The sequence below is a fragment of the Perissodus microlepis genome, chromosome 8 (assembly GCF_051167445.1).
Source record: "Perissodus microlepis isolate ML-2025 ecotype Zambia chromosome 8, ASM5116744v1, whole genome shotgun sequence".
Taxonomy (NCBI): domain Eukaryota; kingdom Metazoa; phylum Chordata; class Actinopteri; order Cichliformes; family Cichlidae; genus Perissodus; species Perissodus microlepis.
This window is the reverse complement of record NC_140468.1, coordinates 10,354,376-10,378,246: the sequence shown is the minus strand read 5'-3', so window position 1 is coordinate 10,378,246 and position 23,871 is coordinate 10,354,376. Positions and strand designations below refer to the sequence as shown.

Sequence of the window (23,871 nt, the reverse complement as noted above, 5' to 3'; positions counted from 1 at the left end):
ATGCACCGCATGAGGTCCTGTAGCAGTCTGAGACTTACTAAAATAACTAAGAGAAGGTTCATGATCTCCTGACTATAACCAACTATAAGCTTTAACAAAACTTAAAAACTAAGATAGCTTATTTTTTTTTAAAGGGGCAGCATATAAATGTATTTGCCCAGTTGCATCTCATTGCTTGCAGTCAACATGAAAGAAGCTAGGAATTAACTTATTAATTCTTCTTAAAATCTGGATTTCTTATAGGTAAAAGTTCAGTCCTGTTACCCATGCATGAAGACCATGGGGTTCTCTTTTCTGGAGAACTGCTCAGTAGCATATTCATTTGTGCACATTCTCCAACACAACATGCCCTGGAGGAGCTTAGATAAGTTACTATAGCAAGGTACCCTGGTGAGTTTTGAACCACCAGTAGTGAAAAATGCAGGATGAAGTCGTAAGTTACCTTCCTAAATCCCCAGTCCTGGTACATGGTAAATGCCTCAGTTCCATCTGCTGGTCTATATTAGCTGAAAGATTTGAAATAGCATTCTGGCAAACACGGTCCTTGTTTTGCTATAAACTTGAATGATTACATGAATGCAATCAGAGCATGTTCAAATTTAACTGGCAAATGGAACTACAAAAACTACAAATGGAAACCATAAAGTACCAAAAATCTTGTCCTTTGCTTAAAGATTTCGTGTTTTTTTTCTTATCCAGAATCTGTTTATAGACATTAGTCTTGGACTGAGGCACTTGGAGCATAAGTACAAACAGTTACCCCCTGCTCTCTCTCACTGCGCACATCACTGGATAGATAGATACTTACTGTTAATGATGATTTTCATATTTAGTGACAGACTGATGGAGCGTTCACAAATTCAAGCTGAACAATAGGACCATACCGCCATCTTGAAGGAAATGTTCAGCTTGTCATTTAGGATACAATTAAGTGAGAATTACTGTTGCTGTAATAATGCATGTTTTTCTTTGATCACTGCACAAAATACTGGAAGAGCTCGAAGCAAAATAATACGTCTGCGGTTCCACCATAAAGAAAACAAACCATTTCCTCATTGCCACTTGTACTGATTGCACAAAGCATACATTAGTATGCATGCATATCACACTCATACATTTTCCGTTTTCTGTTAATGGGAGCAGGTTTTTTCTCACACAAGCAGCAGCACTGTGGTGTTGAACTGCTGCACTTAAAGTGTACCCTGGTGTGCGAATAGCTGGGACACAAAAACACCCAAGTCTTTGTTTTGTAACCTTGTTAAAAGTGTGGAAAAAGCAAACACAGCTTGCAGGCAGTGGTGTCCATGTCAAGACCCTGGGAGTTTAATCATCATCCTGTGCTGGATGATGATTCAAGACCCTGGGAGTTTAATCATCATCCTGTGCTGGATGACCAAGCCTCTTTATCTTTAAAAGGGTCTGTATCTGAGATTTCAGTAGAAGTATTAAGATGCTTTTTTTTGGTTTGTTTTTTTTCCCCTAAGTTCCAAGTTAAGATTGCATCTTTAAAAAAGAAAAAGGAAAGAAAAGGGAGGGGGTTGCTGGTATCAACGATTAAAGCAGGAAATCGACTTTTTTCCTGCTTTTCCGCACTTTTCTCGAACATCCCTCCAGGTTTGGTTCCAGCTCTGGTTCCAACTCAAGATCTAACATTGCTTTCATGTTTGACCCACTTCTACAAGACGGAGACAATGACAAAGAATTAGAGGGAGAAGGAAAATGATTTTAAAAAGGCACCAGTGTAAGAGAGCAAGAGCGCTAGAGAAGTGGAAGAGATTAAAAAAGAGAGGCAGAATATAAGTAACCACACACGCACATACTGAGGAAAAATGACAAAGACAATAACATCGATGGAGAGGAAGACAGTAAAAGAAAGGGGACAAACAGAAGGCAAGCTAAAGGCGCCTGTGAAGGAGGGGAGTGGGTTAAGAGGGAGGAGAGAAGCTCTGCTTCTCCTAATAAAGCGAGTGTATGTGAAAGGAGGTGCTGAAAACAGACTGAGCTGAGAGCTGAGAGCTGTGCTACCACACACAGAGAGAGAGCGAGTGAGCGAGAGAGAGAGAGAGAGAGAGAGAGAGAGAGAGAGAGCAGGGGAAACAGAGTGTGTGGAAGACAGAGGGTTAGAGAGAAAGAGTGAGAGGAAGGGGGAGACAGAGAGGAAAGAGAGGGGCAAAGAATAGAAAGAGCATTGTGTGGCTGCTGAGAAAGAACCCATGTCTGCACAAAGAGGTAGGTGTACTGCTTTGATTGGTACACACACACAAATGCACGCACAAAAGTAGGAAATCCTTGCCAGTGTATCCAGCAGTAGGATGTTGCAGCAGTCTTTTCAATAGATGTTAAACGTCAAGTGAGTGCATGTTCTCTTCCAACTGTGTGACTTGTCTTACTACATGTAGCAGCTGTGTAGCAGTGCATGGAGGCAGGTCGATCACTTTTCCACAGCATGTGTTAGACCGTGTGTACAGACGGCATAACCAGATGTCTCATGTGCGTTCAACATATGTGAGTCAGTGGGATACTGATGGGCCATGTGTAGCTGATGACAAACACAGTGGCACACGTACACAGAGTTACTCCCATGATTAAGAAAGGTTAATTACAGTTTATCAGACAAAGTCCTTTTTTATTAGCCCTATTTTTTATCATATTAACTGAATCCAGCTAATCATATCTAATCAGTTTGACTGTTAAACTATTATGGGTATTTGTACTGATAATTGTCTGATTATTCTATCACTGTGAAGGAGGGTAAGGGTACAGCTTTTAACTGAGTCAAAAGTAATTAATGAGTTTAGTTTAAGCTGTCTCTGAATTAGAGAACATTTTTCAGCTTATCTTCCAGTTTCTATTTCCTTATTCTTTAGTCATTTAGAGATCATTTTCAATGATGTGAACACTGCAAATTTAAAGAAGTACAACTACATTTGTGGTGGTGAGTTTTTCATTTTTAGTATTTGGGATAGCCTAGTCCTCTTTAAAAAAAAAAAAAAAAATTGTTACTACTGCAATAATAACCTTCCTCAGATTCTCAGGAAATTGGTTCATGTACTGTCAGTGTTTCTGAATACTACAAATGATTCACTCTTATATACATTTAAAATTAAAAACAATCTGAAAAGCTTGAAAATTAGTTTATTCCTAATTTGGACGACTTGTCTCTTCAAAGTCCTTACACCGTACCAGGGTTAGTTTTGGGCTGCTTGTGCATCAGGAACGTGTAGTCATTACCACAAATGTGTACAAATGTCACATATATGCATGTTTGGTGACACGTAGCTTATCTAAAAGTGTCGAGATAAAGCAAAAGAGCAATCATGAAAACACTATTGTGTTACTGGTTACTTGTTGGTTTGTTTTGGACTGAAACAGCAATAGTTATTTTTACTGCTTAAGTTCATGTTGGTCCAGTTGAGCTTGAGGTCAGCACCAGTCTGTCCTGCAAGGTCAGACTGGACTAAGCACTAAGGACAGATCACTTCCTCATGGCAAGCAGGGATGGTTCCTCACATTTCTCATCATATGATGTTGCCAGAGGTTCCCCTTTACAGGAAGCAGCTGTTTCACAATTCACAAGTCTATAAAATATATTTATAGATCTGCCAAGTAGGCGATGTTGCCTCCCTCTTAACATAAACAACAAATGAGGACACAACATGTAGAAACAAAAATTCATAGAATGAGTCAAGGATGTTGTTTGGCAAGGCGTAGCTCACAGGTGTCGAACTCCAGGCCTCGAGGGCCGGTATCCTGCAGGTTTTTGATGTGTCCTTGCTCCAACACAGCTGATTTAAATGGCTAAATTACCTCCTCAACATGTCTTGAAGTTCTCCAGAAGCCTGGCAATGAACTAATCATTTCATTCGGGTGTGTTGACCCACGGTGATATCTAAAACCTGCAGGACACCGGCCCTCGAGGCCTGGAGTTCGACACCCCTGGCGTAGCTGCTTGTGATGCGCGTGAGAAACTCTTCGCCATGTGCCTGTCCGTGAGGAGGAGAGGCACTCCACTGAAATCAATTTAATTTTATTTATATAGTGCAAATTCACAACAGTTGCCTCAAGGTGCTTTATTTTGTAAAGATCATGCAATAACAGAGAGAACCCCTTGGTGACAGTGGGAAGGAAGAAAGAAACCTCAGGGAAGGCAGCCATCTGTTGTAGCTGGTTGGGAGTGAGGGGAGAGAGAAGAAGACTGAGCGAGGACAAAAACAAACTATGGGAAAAAGAACCTGGATTTAATAATTACCATTGATTAAATACAATAGTGGTGTATGACCAAACAGGGAGTGCAAATACACGAATTTGTAGTTGACAAGATCTCACTGGGCCAAATAACAGGCCTGGGCAAATTCCCACAGTGGTTTCAACCTTAACCTCCACTGACTGTAATGACCAATGCCTTTTTTCATTAACAATCAATAACGGGTCAACTACCCTCATTACCACCTGCAAAAAGAGGACAACCTCCACCCAAACTGTGTTTTTAGAAGTGAAGAAGCCTCTTAAATGACAGCGGAAATATCTTCAAAAACTTAATTTTTTCAAATGACCCCAATCTAGATGACTGAGAATCTATACAAGTTCTGTTTGCTCCTGTACAACATTAACATTATCCATTATTCTAAAAGTTTAATATTAAAAAATATTGTTTTCATTAGCTTGCAAGGATCAGGTTGCACTTACAAGCAGCTTGGTACAATTTACTGGTACTGAACTGGTTTAAATGGTTTTAAATGCTTCATCCACAACACCTGAGAACAAAACATTCCAGCTGTTCCACTGCAGATATCTAGTATCATGAACCTGTAGTAATCTTTAGTTTTAATTATTCCATCCGACAGTTAGTGTTTATATACACCTTCCTCATTTGATGACTTCCTTTTATGTCTGTTCTTTTTAAACTGACCAATCATGCTAATTCAAATTTTCAGACATTTTAAACTGGACGACTTTCCCACCACAGATCTATTTATTTATTTTTTGTTAAATAGAGGATACAAACACTTAGATTACTATGTTCTAAGGCACGTTCTGCTGAGTCTGTCTTTATGCAACACACACAGATGTACGTTCAGACAGTCTGCGTGTGTCCACATATGTTTATGAGTAATTAAAGCCAAACCACCAGAGCAGCACAACAATTTTAAGACCTGCCTCGAAGGCAGGTTGTTGTCTCGTCTTCCTGTCATTATAAGACCACACGAGCAAATCTCTAGCTGCGTCACCCATTGACTCATCACTAAATGTAAAGAAACAGCCCTCTCAGCATCTGCTGACGCAAAACAACCTCAATCATGTGCCTCTATCGTTCTTTCTCTTCCTCTCCATATCTTTATGACAGGCGTTTCATGAGTCCAAATTTTCCCATCAGCAGGGGTGGAGACTTTTTTTGTGTCACGCCATTCAGAAAACAAACAAACCTCAGTGCTCTTTAACATACTGACAGTAAAGAGGTATTTCAGTGCTTTTTTTTTTCTTTTTTTGTGAATTTAAGTCAAATCTGTATCTGTTTTTTTGTATGATGTTTAAATTCTTAACGTCTTACACAAGTACATTTAGGACTACATAAAGTACAGGGAGTGATCACCATGAGACAGAAGGATGAGTGTACGGATGGATTTCTGTTGTTAATGTTATTCTATGTGCTGCAGTTACTGAACATTGTTTCTATAGATAAAAGCTCCACATGTTGTCTATGTAAACAGCACTCATGCATACTTTAGGCAGCAGGGGTTCCTGTAAATGTTATTTTAAACCCAGTTCTTTCAACTGCCTGCATCCTGAATGGTAAAAGTTCAAGCAAATTCAGGGCATGATAAAAAAAAAAAGGCTTTAATGTTAACAAAAAAAAAAAAAATTCTGCATATCAACTAAATGATAGCAGATGCTAGGCTTTTCCAGTGGCCCCTTGTGGCATCTTTTTCCCACCACTCTGTCATGACTTCGAGGTTCAAACAATCCACCTCAGCAATACAATCGTGCTTACAAGGGATCGGAAATGAAAACACTGGCGGCGTGTCTGCGGAAAATGCTTGCCAAATCTGTATGCTTGGGAACAGGAGACTGTGTGTGTGTGTGTATCTGGCAGACAGTTGTGCGTGGTGAGGGGAGTTTTGTTTGTTCACAGGAATGTTTGGAAATAATATTTGGTTTTAGACTAAGGATTAGACTATGCTTATATTTCTAATGATTCGAGAAGGCACAGTGCCATTAAAGTTCCTCACAACACAGAAAAGCAAACCATATTCTGTATGTAAAAGCCTGTTGATGTTGCAAGAGAATTCCTCTGATGTCATTTGCCAAATTTTCTGCTCAGGTAAACCCCCATTTTCTGTCTCAGCATGTTTTGGTATCCTTTTAGCCGACAGCTATATCATTCTTACGTGGTTACATATAAAGTTGCAGTCTTCCCCCACTTTAATCTCAAAGCAAATGAAAGGAGGACTTTGAGACAAATTGCTCCAAGTTGCTACACACTCAGACTTGACAGTAACTTTAAGACAGGGTAAGGTTCAGTTCTGTCTGCCACCTTTATAACTCTTTGGTTACACGTCACTTCTAGACTTCGATATTGTACGATAATAAGTAGGAGTCACTTGTAATTAACGGAGTGAGTCACTGATGCCAAGTTTTATTATTTTATTTATGTCACAGTCAGAATAGTTAAAGCAGTTGTTGGAGACTGCAGCAAAAGCACAGTTATTGTGACATTTGGAATGAAATTATGATCCATTTGCCTTTCAAGTGGTTGCTGTGAAAATGGGAACTGGGTCAGTCTGTCTGCTTATTATTTGCATACATTCAATAATCTGTCAACAGTAAGTCTGAATCGGACCACTGTTACTTGGACAGAGGTCTGCTACAAGTTGACCTGTGTGATTGCCTTGTGATCAAAAGTGGTTACCCAGTGGTAAAAGACATTACACACTCATTCGGGAAGTCAGTCAGCTCTTACTGGTTACAAAATGCCAGAAAATTCAGAGAAATACCCAGGCAACCACCAATTTTTCCCATCACTGCAAGGAGGATGAGACCCTATATTTACTAGAGGTGAACAAGATCCAATTCTAAAAATGTTTAATACGTCAACATGTGGCTTCATTCTTGCACCTCTGCAGCTGCATGCCCTCAAGAAAAAGTTTGATTAAGTCCATATTTCTTCTGAAGCAAGTGAATAGCCTCAAATGATGTAGTTCAGACAGGAATGCTGAGTTAGTGGCATTATATAAGCTTTTGATGAGCTTAACTAATGTGGAAACTTCAGTATCGATGCTGTCTTTTTTTCCTTCTTCAGTGTGAAAATTTTAAGAAGGGTTCTGCCATATCATCTACAATAATACAGGTCAAAACTTTCATATGATATAAAAGTGTCGTATCCTTTCTAGCATACACAAACAAGACAAGGCCCAACATGTCCAACAGTGAGAACCGTGTCATGGAGCAATTTTGGGAACCCATAAATATAAAATAAATATGCAGAAAAAACAAACCAAAATGAACTGCCCCTGATAAAGGTGGAAATAAACTTGTTTCATGATTTAAGGCAAAACACGCGCCATCAAGGCTACAAAGGCGGAGATACTAGCAGTTGATGATTCCACTGAAAACTGCTGGAGTTCCCACTAACTCCAAATGAGAGGAAGCACAATGGTGAATGGAAAGCATCTGGTGACAACATCCCAGGTAGAAAATGTGTTTTCAATTTCAGTTTTATTACGAGAGAATATAGTGCAGGTTCTCTAAAGAGGAACAAAGATATGTTACTTTATTTATTTTTAAACTAAGACATTAAGCAGTTATGCTATACATTTACTCACAATTTTAAAGGAGAACTCTACCTAGGCTATTTTTGTACTTACGTCTGACTTATGCTGTGTTACTAGATATTTTCCCATAAATAAAATGCAAAAATTCCAATTTCAGTTCTGGGTTAATTTCAGGTACTTTATCTCGCACCTACTTCAAAAGTCCGCAATTTTTCTATGTCAGATTTGGTCATCAGTTGCAACACTTGTCATTTTGACCCATTTCAGTTCGAGGGTCAGTCATGCATTTACCTCTGTGAGCAAATCACTTCTTGGTGTATTCCCTTTCATTGAGCGTACTGTTATCAATTCTTCTGTAATCTCAAATTCTTTCATTTTCCCATGTGCAATAACTGGGAATGATTGAATAACTTGACTCACAGATGTCACAGCTGTTGTCCAGTGCCAAGAGGAAAAGTTGAAATGGTTTGCTTTGTTTTTCAACCAAAGCTCCAGATTCTTTGGAGTGTCTTCAATCCATCTTGTTGAGGGTCGCTTGATGGTGGCACGTTGTCAAATTCTTTTTTTTTTTTACCCCTCAAGGCACATTAGCACGGCAGAGTCCACCAAACACTTGTTCATAAAAATCCTGAAAAGATCATGGCTCACTGTTTTTTGCGATTTTGTGGGAAATCCAAAGCTGGTCTTGACTACTCGATCCCTGTGTAAAGCTTGGTAAAAAAAAAAAAAAAAAATCATCTTGAATTTCATGTGCATATGCTTGCACACACGTAAGTAAATAAAAGAAAAAAATTCTGGGGCTATTTTAGCAGTCCTACAAAAAACACACACACACGAAAAACAAAAACAGTAAGCTGTTCTCTGATAGGTAATTTATTAAAGAGTGTCTGGTGACCAAAATGGGCAAAACTGCATAATGTTTAGGATTCAAATGTAAGTAGTTTATTTAAACCAAATGGCCAGATGTGGTTTGCAGGCCATAAAATGCTATGAACCACTGTATACATTGCTGTGTCGCTATTATTTCACTATAACCAGTGTTGGGAAAGTTACTTTTACTACAGATTACAGAATACATGTCCCAAAATGTAGTTTGTAATGTATTCTGTTAAGTTACTCAATGTTAGTAACATATTCTGAATACTTTGGATTACTTAATATATTGTCATGCTTTTTACAACTACATGAATGTAGCAATCACATCCTGAAAATTCTTGTTTGTTTTTCTCCACCAATTGGCTGTTAAGCCCAAATCTCCCTGAATAGACAATACATTTACTGTAGAGGAGCATCCTAATGGGTCCATTGTGTAACTGACGCCACCAACGCTTACATTAGAGCCTCTTATTGCCTGTTTTGTTTGGGTTTCCGGCAATGCATTTAATTACCAAAATTAGGGAGGGGATAGCCTAACATATGAAACAGGAAATGACTGCCTTGTAATCCATTTATTTCAACAAAATAACTATATTCTAATTATAACTTCATCACATCATTTAAATGGTAACTGTAATGAAATAAAGTTACTCATATTTTGTATTTTAAATACGTACATATGCCGGTACATGTATTCCGTTATTCCCCAACACTGACTATAACACTGTTGTTGGTGGCACCTTGTAGCAACAGATACACATTTTATTGTTTCATATTAAAAATAGTCACCTACATCTAATTCAAAATGAATGCTGAATATTCTGAAGTTTTTTTTCTGGATTATCCTCACACTGCTCAAGGAAAACTCCTCTGGATACAAAGGAATGTCTGATTCCCTAGTTCTCACTTGATTCATTGGCTCAGTAAACATTTTCCTTATTAGTTTATGGTTACGACCACTAGCCATAACTCTTCTTTACTACAGGATGTTATACATTTTGTAAATCATGGTCCCCAGTTAGTGTCAAACAGACAATAAAGCTTGGTTTGCTTTATGGGATGACTTTTGATAGACAAGTCCCTAACATATGAGCTTGCAGTGTCCTCAGTTTCTGATTCAGATCTACCCTTTGTTAATCACAAACTCACAAACTGCTTTAAAAGCAAGAGTTCAAAAATAAATTGAGATGTATATATTAAAATAGTGTAATTATGTGGAACTTTTTTAAAAGTACAGGCTTAAAAAAGTTCTTGCTCTTCTGACTTCCACCATGTAGCCATTGTTAGAGAGGAAATATCCATCAAGCTATATTAAAAGCTACAGGAAATAGGCTTTAAAACAATACTTGTGCATTCATCTGTACACTTCCACTTCTCCAAATTCAGGCGCCTAGAGCCTATCCCAGCTGACCTTTCGTCAGTCTGTTGCGGTAATGTTTTATCACTGTTTTAACATAATGTACTTTTACAAGTCTATAGCTACTGTCATGTGCTGGGTTGTACTATGTACAGAGCTGAGAGTGAAAATACAAGGAACTTGCTTTGAAATATCTTCATTTGGACATTTATTTTTCAAGCATCTAAGTTGCTTATTTTAATTTAGTGGGCGTTTAATTTGTTTTATTGTTACCATTATTCCAGAGCAAGGATGCTTGAAGTTTTGACAATCAAGCAATGATTTAGGGAGCCAGCATATTTGGGAGACCCACATGACAAATGTATTTTTATACTCTGTTACAGTATTTAAGTAACTCTAAAAGTTGGATTTCTTAAAATCACCTGTGTCAAATGTTAGAAATGGATAGTCTGCTTCAATGGGTGTACAGGAAATGCTTTTAAACGCCATTTCTTGGAAGTCATGTTGAAACAATTACAGGATATTTATTACAGGAGTGTGTACGTAATGTATTATTGTGGGAAGGCTTGAATTATACAGCTCTCTGAAGTTAGGAAGGTTGGCAATCATTCTCTAGTGTATGTTTGATTATGTATGTGCATGTGTGTTGCAAGAGAGGAAAACAAATGACAGAAACCATCTGTGAATGGATCAACAAATCTGCAGGCAGGTCATGTTCAGGGGTACACACACACACACACACACACACACACACACACACAAACTTTTCAACAACCTCCATTCTTCTACACACACCCCACACGTAGACACACACACACACAGCCTTACAGAAAAGAAGGGAATTCCGATCCGTCACTGAGATGACATCACAGTCTCCAATAATAAGAAACAGTCAAACAAGGGAGTCCCCACTTCCCTCCTCCCTCATACACATCCCACAGAATGAACAGAGGGTAGAAAGAGTAGTGCTGGGCAGAGTGACTCTCATTAGCTCCCATAGAGAGAGTCCCTTTTAAGGGGTTCACATGCACACACGAGAACGCGCCGACATACGCACAAACACACTTTAGTTGCATCTCCATAGCGACCAGCTCTGCTGTCCCAGCTTGGGGAGGAAACTGAGTGCTTTAAAGCTGCTACAACGCAAACACACACACACGCACACACATACAGCTCTGTTCTAATCCGTGTCCGGCCACGACGGAAAAACCTCTCCTCATCTTATCACCCGGCTACCTTCCTCTGTCCCTTCTCTCCTCTCCCCGTCCAGCCCATATTTTCTTTGCCTTCAACTTCCACCCTCTCTCCCTCTCTCACATACCCTCCCCCTCTCTTTTTCTCCCTTTCACTATCTGTCTGTCCCTTCCCCGTCTGAAGTACACAACAGAGGTAAGTGCTCTCGCTTGCTGTGTGCCTCTGGGTGTAATGTGCTTTAACTTTCAGTCTTTCAGTGCATTTTCTCACAGTAGACTGAGGTGAGCTTAACTATCGGTGCTACAGGTACTGTTGGTGAAGTAGGCAGAAAAACTGTTTTGTCCTGTACTCTGCCGGTAGGTCAGTTTCTGCTTTGCCAGCTGTCGTGCGTGCCTCGACAGTATCTGTCAGTTCGTTTGCTCTGGCAATAATCAAACAACCATGCGTGTGCTTGTATATGTGGGCTTGCTTTCATACTGGTATCTTATTCATCGATTTTCCATCACAGTAGCTTTGTGACTACAGACAGCCTTTTATACCCTTTTTGCGTCTGTTTTTGAAACTGTGCACTTAAAAGTGCATATTATCTGCTATAGCATCTTGACTTTATCCCATTAGAGCAATTGTGATAGCTCTATACTTCAGAGTACTTCAAGAGGAATGAGAACCCAAAAAGTAATATTTGATATCAAAATAATAACTAGCACATGTTGAAATCTTTAATCACTGTTTTCATACACTCTTGTGGGACTATAGCTATTGAATTAATAGGTCAGCCTTTCTTTGGTAGAGTTGTCTTTTTGATTATATCCAATTGTCCTTCTGTGTTGTATAAACAGTTCAAGTATTTCCACAATAATAGTTCTCTTTAAGTGCTTTTCATAGTGGATATCTGATCTTTCAGCCCATGTTAAATACACCAGTGAGATACCCTCTCTAATGTGCTGTGGCTGAAATAACAACTCCCCCTAAAATCAATGAACAGTCTGGCAACAATTTACAGACCCCAAATCAGAAAGCCCTTGGTTACAAAACACAACAAAACAATTAAACGCTCTTTCCAACACAGTTTCTCTCCAACATCCAAGCACACACATGCTGTGACATACGCCACATCTGGAACCAAGACTGGCTAAACACATACCTATTTAACAGTGTGTCTCCATCTTCCCCTTTTTACCCTCTCGCCTCTCCTCTCCTTCCTGTCTCTGTCTGTCTCTCCACCCACGCTCTCAGAGATGAAAGAGAAGAACCCCTGGCCTACGCCTGTGACCATCATCATCATTGTGATTGGTGTCATAGCGATTGTTGCCCTGGTGACGGTGGCAGTTTTGCAGAACAAACCTGTCCCCCAAAAGTACAAGGTAAAGTACTGAAATGTTGTGACCTGCTCCCTGTGTGGGAGTCAAATGTGTTACACAAAAATCTCAAGCCAAAGTCCACAAACCAAATAAGGCATCTTGTCAGTATATGACCTCAGCTTGTACAACCGGCTTTACAAATCCACCACCAAATATGGCCAGCGGATATCAACAATAACATTAAATCATCTCTTTAGTTACAGTTGCAGATCCAGGTTTCAGTCTCACAGCTGAAAGCATGGTCTAGTTTTTATAAAGTACTGTACTCCTAATTCACATGGATTGGTGCCACAGTTTTGGCAACATGTAGTTTATACAATCATTACCCTGATGTTAAATGTTTGCATGTAACTAATTAACTAGAATTTGTTATTTTTCTGCTCCTCCTCCAGTATGGGATTGTGCTGGATGCTGGATCTTCCCACACAGCTCTTTATATTTATCAGTGGCCAGCAGAGAAGGATAACAACACTGGCAGAGTTGAACAGACACACTCCTGCAAAGTCAAAGGTACAGTATATGTTGCACAAATACTCTCATATGACAGTGCAAACTTGCATATATGCATTAATATGTAGGGAATTGCATATGAATCTGCATAATTACTGATATAGCTATTAGTGTTTGTGTATGTGTGTGTGTAAATTTGGTCATAAATGATATATTCCTGTTTAACAATGATTCCTTCTAAAAAGCTGCAATTAAGTATAATTGTATTATACTATTTTCCTTAAGTCCAAGGTGATTCATTTTCTCTTCATTCAGTTTGAAATCTTATGCTCTTTTAAAGAGAACTGCAGGTCATCTGAAGCCAAAGACTGATCAAAATTTACATCTAGAGACTTGGTGGATTAGCATAGCCACTTACTAATTATTCATTAGCATTATTGAGTACACATCTGATGGTTCATTAAAAAGCCTCCACATTAAATTTCATATTAAATGACAAATGGCACTGGGCAACATAGACTTGTGTTAAGTCTATAAATGGATTTTGTTCAACTTCCCAGGACCACTATAGAAAATAAAAGAAATTGACAACAGATAACGCACTAATCAATTCAGACACTGCCTGAAAATGAGAAGCTGGAGTGTAGGTGGGTTGCAAAGTGGCTTGGAGATACACACCAACTGTAGGCAGATTAAGCAACCTGAATGGCACACCGTTTATGATTTATGATTTGTCACATACAGTGGCTTGCAAAAGTATTCGGCCCCCTTGAACTTTTCCACATTTTGTCGCATTACGGCCGCAAACATGAATCAATTTTATTGGAATTCCACGTGAAAGACCAATACAAAGTGGTGTACACGTGAGAAGTGTAATGAAAATCATACATGATTCCAAACATTTTTTACAAATAAATAACTGCAAAGTGGGGTGTGCGTAATTATTCAGCCCCCTGAGTCAATACTTTGTAGAACCACCTTTTGCTGCACTTACAGCTGCCAGTCTTTTAGGGTATGTCTCTACCAGCTTTGCACATCTAGAGACTGAAATTCTTGCCCATTCTTCTTTGCAAAACAGCTCCAGCTCAGTCAGATTAGATGGACAGCGTTTGTGAACAGCAGTTTTCAGATCTTGCCACAGATTCTCGATTGGATTTAGATCTGGACTTTGACTGGGCCATTCTAACACATGGATATGTTTTGTTTTAAACCATCCATTGTTGCCCTGGCTTTATGTTTAGGGTCGTTGTCCTGCTGGAAGGTGAACCTCCGCCCCAGTCTCAAGTCTTTTGCAGACTCCAAGAGGTTTTCTTCCAGGATTGCCCTGTATTTGGCTCCATCCATCTTCCCATCAACTCTGACCAACTTCTCTGTCCCTGCTGAAGAGAAGCACCCCCAGAGCATGATGCTGCCACCAAGATATTTTACAGTGGGGATGGTGTGTTCAGAGTGATGTGCAGTGTTAGTTTTCCGCCACACACAGCGTTTTGCATTTTGGCCAAAAAGTTCCATTTTGGTCTCATCTGACCAGAGCACCTTCTTCCACATGTTTGCTGTGTCCCCCACATGGCTTGTGGCAAACTGCAAACGGGACTTCTTATGGTTTTCTGTTAACAATGGCTTTCTTCTTGCCACTCTTCCATAAAGGCCAGCTTTGTGCAGTGCACGACTAATAGTTGTCCTATGGACAGATTCCCCCACCTGAGCTGTAGATCTCTGCAGCTCGTCCAGAGTCACCATGGGCCTCTTGGCTGCATTTCTGATCAGCGCTCTCCTTGTTCGGCCTGTGAGTTTAGGTGGACGGCCTTGTCTTGGTAGGTTTACAGTTGTGCCATACTCCTTCCATTTCTGAATGATCGCTTGAACAGTGCTCCGTGGGATGTTCAAGGCTTGGGTAATCTTTTTGTAGCCTAAGCCTGCTTTAAACTTCTCAATAACGTTATCCCTGACCTGTCTGGTGTGTTCTTTGGACTTCATGGTGTTGTTGCTCCCAATATTCTCTTAGACAACCTCTGAGACCGTCACAGAGCTGCTGTATTTGTACTGAGATTAGATTACACACAGGTACTCTATTTAGTCATTAGCACTCATCAGGCAATGTCTATGGGCAACTGACTGCACTCAGACCAAAGAGGGCTGAATAATTATGCACACCCCACTTTGCAGTTATTTATGCAAAGTGGGCTTAAAATAGCAAGTTATGCTAGAGCGAAAGAATATACTGCTATACACAGAGCTAGATGTGTTTTTGGCTTAATGTTTTGTTGTATGTTGATAATATTGTGGTAGCTATGTATTCAGTAAGCCAATTAATCATTTTAACAGAATAAAAACAATTACACATGTATTCCTAATCCCTTCACATCCGATTAGTAACTGTACTCTCTGTTTTCTGAAAAATCTTTATCTGTGTTTTTGTTTTGGTTCCAGAGAATCTAGACGTAGTTATTTTGTATAAGCAATGACAGACAAATGAAAAACAATAGCTTATTACCAACACAATCTCATGGTGATGACAAGACTGTAGGAAGTCAATGCACAGGCAAAAAAGGCATGTCTGGCACCTGCAAAACTGCAGAATGGCATTTTTGTTTTTATGTGGACTAAACAAAGGAGCTATTGTATGTTTATTGGTAAGCCTTAAAAGTGCCCACGGACATTTAGAGACAGCCAAACTGGGTGTTTCCCTACAGCTTCCCGACTTTAAGTCAAATATAAATACTGTATCGTACCAAATAAACACAGAATAATTAAAAATGTAAGCATGGTATATATAATTTAATTAAACTGTTGTCATTTACAAAAAAGTCATTTATTACCAATAACGCTATTAATTAGATACATGATATACATGTAAATACCCATAACTGTGTTATATTTTGAACTGAAACTAGTAAGGCACTCCTGGCTGCATCTTTGCCTAGTATTAGGAAATTTATTCTATAAGTTCATTTAACCTCAATAACATCTTTACCTGGCCCGTCCCCTTCTGAAATACAGAACAGTTCCTGAAATTTTAAAAATGAGTGAATTTTCAAGAAGGGTAGCTGTAAAGACAAGGCTCTCACTGTGCTTTATTGTTACTAAATTTCTGCCCAGTAACCCTCCTGACTTTTTGTTCTAACAGGTAAAGGTATTTCCAGCTATGCGTCTGAACCATGGAAAGCAGGAGAGTCTCTGAAAGAGTGCATGGGGGAGGCTAAGGAGACTGTCCCCAAAGAAAGAGCTCACGAGACCCCACTCTATCTGGGAGCCACAGCAGGAATGAGGCTGCTGGAGTATGTCGCACAAGCTTAGACATTTTCATGATAAAACCTAGAAAAGAATGTTTTTTAAAAACACCCACAGTGAACAGCTTTTCATGCTGACACTGTTTAGCTTATCCCCTGTCTAAAATCTGAAACTGTGTTTGCATTGGCAGTGCAAATAGTGCTATTTTTTGTAACCATTCGCATTTGCACATTTATCTCCACAAGAACTGCCAGGACAGTGAATAGGTTACTGTCAAAGCCATTATGCACAATACAATGTATGTATTATTTATGGGCTGCTGTATTGATCTGACTTGTGGACGTGACTCACACATACATTTGTGCCATGTGTGCCTGCAGTATTGTGAATAGCTCAGCATCAAAGAACGTATTTCAGGCTGTGGAGAAAGCCCTGCGGAACTCCCCCTTCTCCTATCAGGGAGCAAGAATCCTCAGTGGGCAGGAAGAGGGTGCCTTCGGGTGGGTCACAGTCAACTACTTGGATGATCGTCTCAAACAGGTCAGTATGTGCACATCAACATACAGGTCCGTGCACATTTGTCCACACTGAGACGTACTTTGTGTGTGTCAGTACTCCCGGTTCTGCACTGACCGAGTGTTATTTTACCTCTTCTGCAGGGCTTGAAAACAACAGGCGCTCTTGACCTTGGCGGGGCGTCTACTCAAATTAGCTTTATATCCGATGATTTTGACGGCTCAGAGTCACCCATCAACTCTGTCAACTTCCGACTCTATGGAAATGATTATAACCTGTATACTCACAGCTTCCTGTGCTACGGAAAAGACCAAGCGTTAAAAATGGTGGTGGCAAATCACACTCAGGTAAACTTCTGACCTTGGTTCCTGTGTTTTGTGAATGAACTGTTCAAACTAATCAAATATGGGATGTTATCTTAGAGAGCCATAATGTTCTTAAATGTGCAAAAGTACTTAGGCTTCATTGTTCTCCATCTGTTGCACCTCACTATCTCACTCTCTCTCCTAGTCAGGTGCAACAACAGTATTGGATCCTTGTTTCCACTCAGGCTACAAAGAGACAAAGAACTACTCCGTCCTTTATGACAGCCCCTGTGTGTCAGGCAGGAAACCTCAGGAAGTTCCAGAAAAATTTGATCACATTGGGAAAGGAAACTTCCAAGAATGCCAAGAAGTTGTCAAAAGTGTATTTAACTTTACTTCCTGCAAATACAGCCGATGCTCTTTCAATGGGGTCTTCCAGCCTCTTTTGCAGGGGCAATTCGGGGTAAGTGAGTGTTTCTCCATGTGTAGATTTAACCTGGTTTATAAACAGTCATCCAAGTATATCTGGTGACTCATTTTAGCATTTAGCATTCATGCATTTATTCATTCATTTTTTGCCACATCTGTGAGAATGACCCCATTCAAGTTTAATTTACTGCCCGGCTATCCTCACTTTTATTGACCCAAAAGGAGCGACTGAGGACATAAACTCATCAAGAGAGTGTTTATTTAAGTCAAGACAGAAAGAATCCTACGGTGCCTAAAGTCTATTGCCTTCAGACAGAATAGAGCTTTAGGGCACCTTTTCATTTGCTTAATTTTTCGGTCCAAGAAGCTATGTCCATCTTTTATACTGCTCACGTCTGCTCTGAAGATCCCCTGTGAGCTCTAACCACTCTAACCACAACTCGCAGATTACAAGGCTGCACAACAAAACATAGACTACTATCAGCAGATGCAGGCTATGATCATGGGGTTGGAGTTCATCCATAGCATTAGACTTGTTCGTGAACAGCCACATGTATGCACACAAGTGCACACATTTTGGGCACTCATTTTGCATCCAATATGGAAGAAATTTCATACAAAAATAATGCAGTTATATCATGTGGACTGTCTATAGCTGTACATGGCTTCCTAATTTGCTTTTATTCACTGTGTGTGCAAATTTTATAGAAAACAAAACAGAAGACCAGTAAGAAAACGAATGGAAATATTTCAGTAATGTTATAAAAGCCTGAATGAAAATTAACCAGAAAAATTATGACCTGAATACATCCAACAGATGCTGATTCGAAGTTCCCTCTCTATGCTGTTTTCTACCCCACCCCTTGAGCAACCCCATCTGATTCCGATTCTGTGAGAAGTGTGAACTCTCTGTATCACAAAGTAGAGGATCAACTGGAATTATTGAGTCAGAATCTATCTGTGGGAAGCACAGGTCACTCGTGCCGTTTGGGCGTGCACAGGGGTTATACAGCATACAGTTCACAACATCAATTCTGCAGTCCTCGAAGTACCAGTTTATTGAGTTACTTCTGTTTTTAATGTGACTGGCATTAATTGTGGAACGCCTCAGCAAAAAGCGCTTGTGTTTCCTCACCTTCCTGATCTGAATAAGAAAATAAACCTTTGTAACATTAACTGATACAATAATCAGTCTGAAGAGACAGTATACTTAGGTTGTAGTGATAAAATAGAAAACGTGCATGTTTCCCTTCTAAAAAAACCCCCCCAAAAATAAACTAAATCATTGCAGTACTACTGAATATTGTATCTACCACAGACTATTTTTTTTAATTAGCAAAGACTAATTTGACGGTTGTTGCCACCTTAATCACACAGCTAGCCATATTTCTTGTAGTATAACTGCAACAGACCCCAGCAACATGGTTAAGATGCCCAGACAGTTCAGTACATGTGGTAAATCTGCCATGTTGAAACCTGGCACACAGCTATTGGCTACAGCCACCTGTGTTAGGATCCACCTCTCAGTCATAATAAGCCACACCCCCAACAATCAAAACAACAAAATTTAAATTTATTTTAAAAAAATCATCCCCTTGCAGTTGTAATGAAGGGGGTAATTAGCCGATATCTTATTTTAAAATATTTAGGGGAAAAAAGTTTTAGTGGTTTAAGTGGCAATTGTTATGATTATGATATAATGATTTCAATAAATGTCCGATAAATTTCCGTAGTATTTATAAATTGATTGCTTCACTTTCTAGAGATATGCTGATTTCCTCCTGTCTCATCGCTTTCTCTTTTCATCTTTCATTTTAGGCGTTCTCTGCTTACTACTTTGTGATGAACTTCCTCAATTTGACGGATACATCCATGCCCCTTGAAACTGTGAAGGGAAAGCTAAGCCAGTACTGTGCTACCTCTTGGGATAAGGTCAGAGAAAATGTATACATTGGTTATACACATAAAAAATGTTCTGTCATAGTCACCCCCTTCTGTGTCTTATCTATGTCCTTCAGCCTGCCTGTAATGTACACTGATTGTATCCTTGCGTTTGAACTTCCTGCACAGATAAAGAGGCAGCATCCTACAGTAAACGTAAAGTATCTGGCTGAGTACTGCTTCTCGGGCACCTACATCCTCACCCTGTTGACAGAAGGATATGATTTCACTGCAGAGACTTACTCAAACATAAAATTCATCAAGAAGGTCAGTAGATCACTGTCCAGCTTTTTCCTGTCTCTCAAAGATCCCTGAGGTACATCCACACCTGATAGGTCATACTGACCTGGCCTTGTGTGCTTGTGTGTGTGAGTGCATATATAAACAAATACCTACTGTAACATCCATCTTTCTGGACACATTTAAGTCTCTGTTGGAAAGTGAGAGGTGTGGAAAAGGTGTGTGCAGAAACAAAAAGCTCTGCTGTTCAAACAAGAAAGTAAAAAGCAAAGCACAGAGGACATAAAACCCCTCAAAACAACAGAACCACTCTCTACCACCACCTTAAAAGTGATTCAAAAAGTAGGTAGCAACAGCCCGAGCAGCAAAGCTCTTCTCATCTGGGGTAAGGCGCAAAGTCAGCCTTCAGTTTAGGTTTCAGATTAACACAAGACTCTCAGTTATCTCCTCACAGAACACACAAGGGAAATAGACTACGCAGAATATTGCACGTAACCTAATCAAGCAGCCAGAAAATAGATTGCAATTCCTTTTTTTATATAAAACACGGCAAAGATTTTACACTTCAGAGGAATATTCAGCAACCACCTCCTCAGCCAGCTGCACACACACACATGCTGTCATCAAGAAAGCCATACAAACAATGATCAGGATCAGGAATCAGGATTTCACGCCATGTTAAAAGATGCTGTAATATAGAGCAGCGGTCCCCAACCCCCGGGCCTCGGACCGGTACCGGTCCGTGAGTCGTTTGGTACCGGGCCGCGAGAGTTGAGGCTCAGGTGTGAAATGTATAGTTTTCAGGGTTTTTATCGGTTTTCAGCGTTATTTTGTTATCGTTTTTATCGTTAACTCGGTTTTCCTTGGTCTTTTCACGTGTGTTATGAATAAATCTTCTTTTTTTCAGTACCGGTACTAGTTTTATTTTGTTGTATTTATCCGCGACACCTTAAAGGCCGGTCCGTGAAAATATTGTCGGGCATGAACCGGTCCGTCGCACAAAAAAGGTTGGGGACCGCTGATATAGAGGACTAAACTTTGCATTAATTCACACCTACTTCTTCTACCGCGCAGTGCTGTGAAAAAGCAGGCAGTAAACAACAACTTCTTGTTTTTGTTTTTTTGCATATTTGTCACAGTTTTTGCTGCAAAGGGCAGCAAAACCAGTTCTTACAGCAGGTTTAAGGGGCAATTACTTTTTTTTGGGTTTGCAAGGATAGGTTTAGATGGCTTTTTTCCCATAAATAAATGAAATCATGATTTAAAAACTCATCATGTATTTAGTCAGGTTTGTTGCTAATGGGTGTAGATCTAGATGTAAGCCACTCACCCTCCTTCTCTCGCAGCCAAGTTGGCAAGATTTTAATATTATCAGTGGTTACATCCTCTGAGTAAAATGGTAAATGGCCTGTATTTGTATAGCGCTTTACTAGTCCCTAAGGCGCTTTACACACTCAGTCATCCACCCATTCACACACACACCAGTGTGTGTGAATGGGTGGGGCGCACTGACAGAGGCGAGGCTGCCAGACACTGACGCCACCGGGCCCTCTGACCACCACCAGTAGGCAACGGGTGAAGTGTCTTGCCCAAGGACACAACGACCGAGGCTGTCCGAGCCAGGGCTCGAACCGGCAACCTTCCGATTACAAGACTAACTCCCAACTCTTGAGCCACGATCACCCCTTTAAAAGTTAAATTATATTACACACCAGAATGCTTAACTCTTTCCAAGAAGCCTTGATTAGAAAAAAGTAGTGAGCAGATATGGAATTTATTGCTCTGTTATAGAGACTTAAAATGCAGTCATAAAAGGACATAAATCACACCATAACAAGAAAAACTCAAACCAGTTCAACCTACATGCAATACAACAGGATTAGTTTGGGTGTTACTTTGTATTACTCCAGAAAGACTAGGTGGCAAAAAACAAAAAAACAAGAAAGCAGCCAGTCTACTTCCTTGTTGTAAACTCTGACAATTATTACTCTGCTATAATTATACACAGACTTGCACACAAATTGGATTCTGTGTGATCAAATATCATAATCATTTATATAAAAATTGAATAAATAACACGGCTGAGTACTTGAAAAACAAAGGATTAACATCAAACGTTGATTCACAATAATGCTGATTGGAACTGCTGGTGTTCTTTGAACCCCTCAATGTGGGGCCTGTTACAGGTACTGGATGATACTGTAGCTAGATGGGGGACCCAGTTAGCGAAGGGTAGACCAGCAGCTGTTTCAGACTGTGCAGTCACAGTTCTAATTAACATCTCGTGTAGGAATTTCGATGTTTACTTTTTGAATTTCTTTTTTTTACAATTAGCAAGCATATGCTGTGCGAGTGAAATTACCCATAATACCCTAAGGAAGGCATTTCACTATAAGCCACTACATCAGGTTAACCTCACAATACTGACTGGTGACAAATTAAAGGAAAAACCTGAACTCTTAATCCCTACTGTGTGGGTTGAACACTTAAAGGAGAGTTTGGACTGGCACATTAATCAGTGCTTTGGCATACTGAAGATCTTCTACTAGTAGCAAGGCTTTTTAAGACAACTGAATTTAAACACTTTTTATTTGAATTTGTCAACAGTTTATGTTTATGGCGATCGCTTCCCTTCTTCTTTGTTTCCAGATAAAAGGCAGTGATGCAGGCTGGACTCTGGGTTACATGTTGAATCTCACCAACATGATCCCAGCTGAGGCTCCTGACTCACCCCCTCTCCCCCATGCCGGCTACGTCTCCATAGTAACCATCATGACAATACTACTCATTATCCTCCTCTTACTTCTCGCCCTCCGCATATTCTGGCCCCGTTGCTCCAAGAAAACACAAATTGTATAAACACTCTGAAACATTTGTATGCATGTACAGTTATGTGCAAAAATCTCGAGTCACTCCTCATCTATTTATATTTTCCTTTCAAGGAGGCACATATACTTGTAGTCTAAGCAGCGAGAGGTGAACCGTCTTCAAGAAACTTAAAGAAGTCCAGGCTCTTTTCTTTCCAAGCTCCATAGACAACCATAACCTCGATGACTGAGAACCTACACAAACAAGTATTATTTTTAAGCTCTCTTGAGCAATAGTTCTCTAGACTTCCTGAAGGTCTTTCACAATTCTTCTTTAGACATTGGCTGCTTTTTCACTTATTTTCAGTTCAGTCTTTGTACCTCGCCATTTAAGAGGATTTTTTTTCTTAAGCCACTTAACGCTGACCTATGAGTCATTCAAGTATAAAAGAAGACACCTAGCTCAAGGGATGAACTAGTGTTCTGTCAACACAAAACAGACAACTTAGCAATGAACTCATTTTAAATAGTATCTTTAAGCACTCTGTTATTAACAGCTGTTGCAAAAATGTATCATGTGTTCACATTTCTTTCATTGAATTCGTGAAAAATGCCAACGATAACACCGTTTAACAGGCACAAAATGTATTTTTCACCAACAAAGAGCTATTATTTTTTAAAACTTAATATCTCAGCATCATGTGCAATGTGTCCTTAAATAAATTGAGGAAACTGGACAAGGAAGAACTGGCAGGCCTGAAAAACTATCTACAGGAGATGAAAGGTATCTTTAAGTGATTTCCTTAAGCAATAGGAAAGAATCCAGCAAAGACTTGACAGATAACTGGAGAAATGCATCTGGCTCTGATTCTGTCAGAATTTTATCCACCATGCAACATCGTCTGGAACAAACGATTGGCAGGGAATTCATTTTTTGCATGATAATGATCCAAAACATACTGCTTAAACAGTAAAAGCATACCTGGATAGAAAAATACACAATGGAACACTATCAGTCATGGATTCACCTCCCCAGAGCCCAGATTTCAACATTACTGAAGCAGTGTGAGATCGTCTTGTAAGAGAACAGAACAAAAGGCAGCCAACCTCCAAAGAAGAGCTTTGAATGTCCTTCAAGAAGTTTGGACAACTACTTTCTACTCAAAAATTACAAGAAATCTTGCCCAAGAGAGAAAAGGCTGTGTTAAAGAATAAAAGTAGTTCAACCTTCAGATTTGTTGCATTTGTAAAAACCGTTTTTTTTGCTTGTGTTTTATTGTGTTTCCACGTATATTTGTATGTTTCATTAAATCACTTCCCCATCCCCCATTTTCCAAGCAAGAAATAAAGACATGAAGGGTGGCTTAAGACTTTTGCACTGCACTGTGAGTATGT

The 23,871-nt window shown here is 39.7% G+C and overlaps 1 protein-coding gene across 2 annotated transcripts; it reads left to right on the top strand.

Annotated features, from left to right (window-relative positions):
* The first annotated feature begins 1,981 nt into the window (after window positions 1-1,981).
* entpd1 (ectonucleoside triphosphate diphosphohydrolase 1) lies at window positions 1,982-23,844 on the top strand. Of its 2 annotated transcripts, none has more exons than XM_084937440.1 (10): window positions 1,982-2,229; window positions 12,433-12,560; window positions 12,950-13,067; window positions 16,135-16,285; window positions 16,619-16,778; window positions 16,898-17,101; window positions 17,265-17,522; window positions 19,307-19,420; window positions 19,559-19,696; window positions 22,319-23,844. In XM_084937440.1, exons 1-10 carry the CDS (start codon window positions 2,214-2,216, stop codon window positions 22,526-22,528), a joined length of 1,497 nt encoding a protein of 498 aa, XP_084793566.1. In that variant the 5' UTR covers window positions 1,982-2,213; the 3' UTR covers window positions 22,529-23,844. The 2 variants fall into 2 exon arrangements, with proteins under 2 accessions (XP_084793566.1, XP_084793567.1); XM_084937441.1 differs by lacking the exon at window positions 1,982-2,229 and adding an exon at window positions 11,050-11,391.
* The last annotated feature ends 27 nt before the right edge of the window (window positions 23,845-23,871 follow it).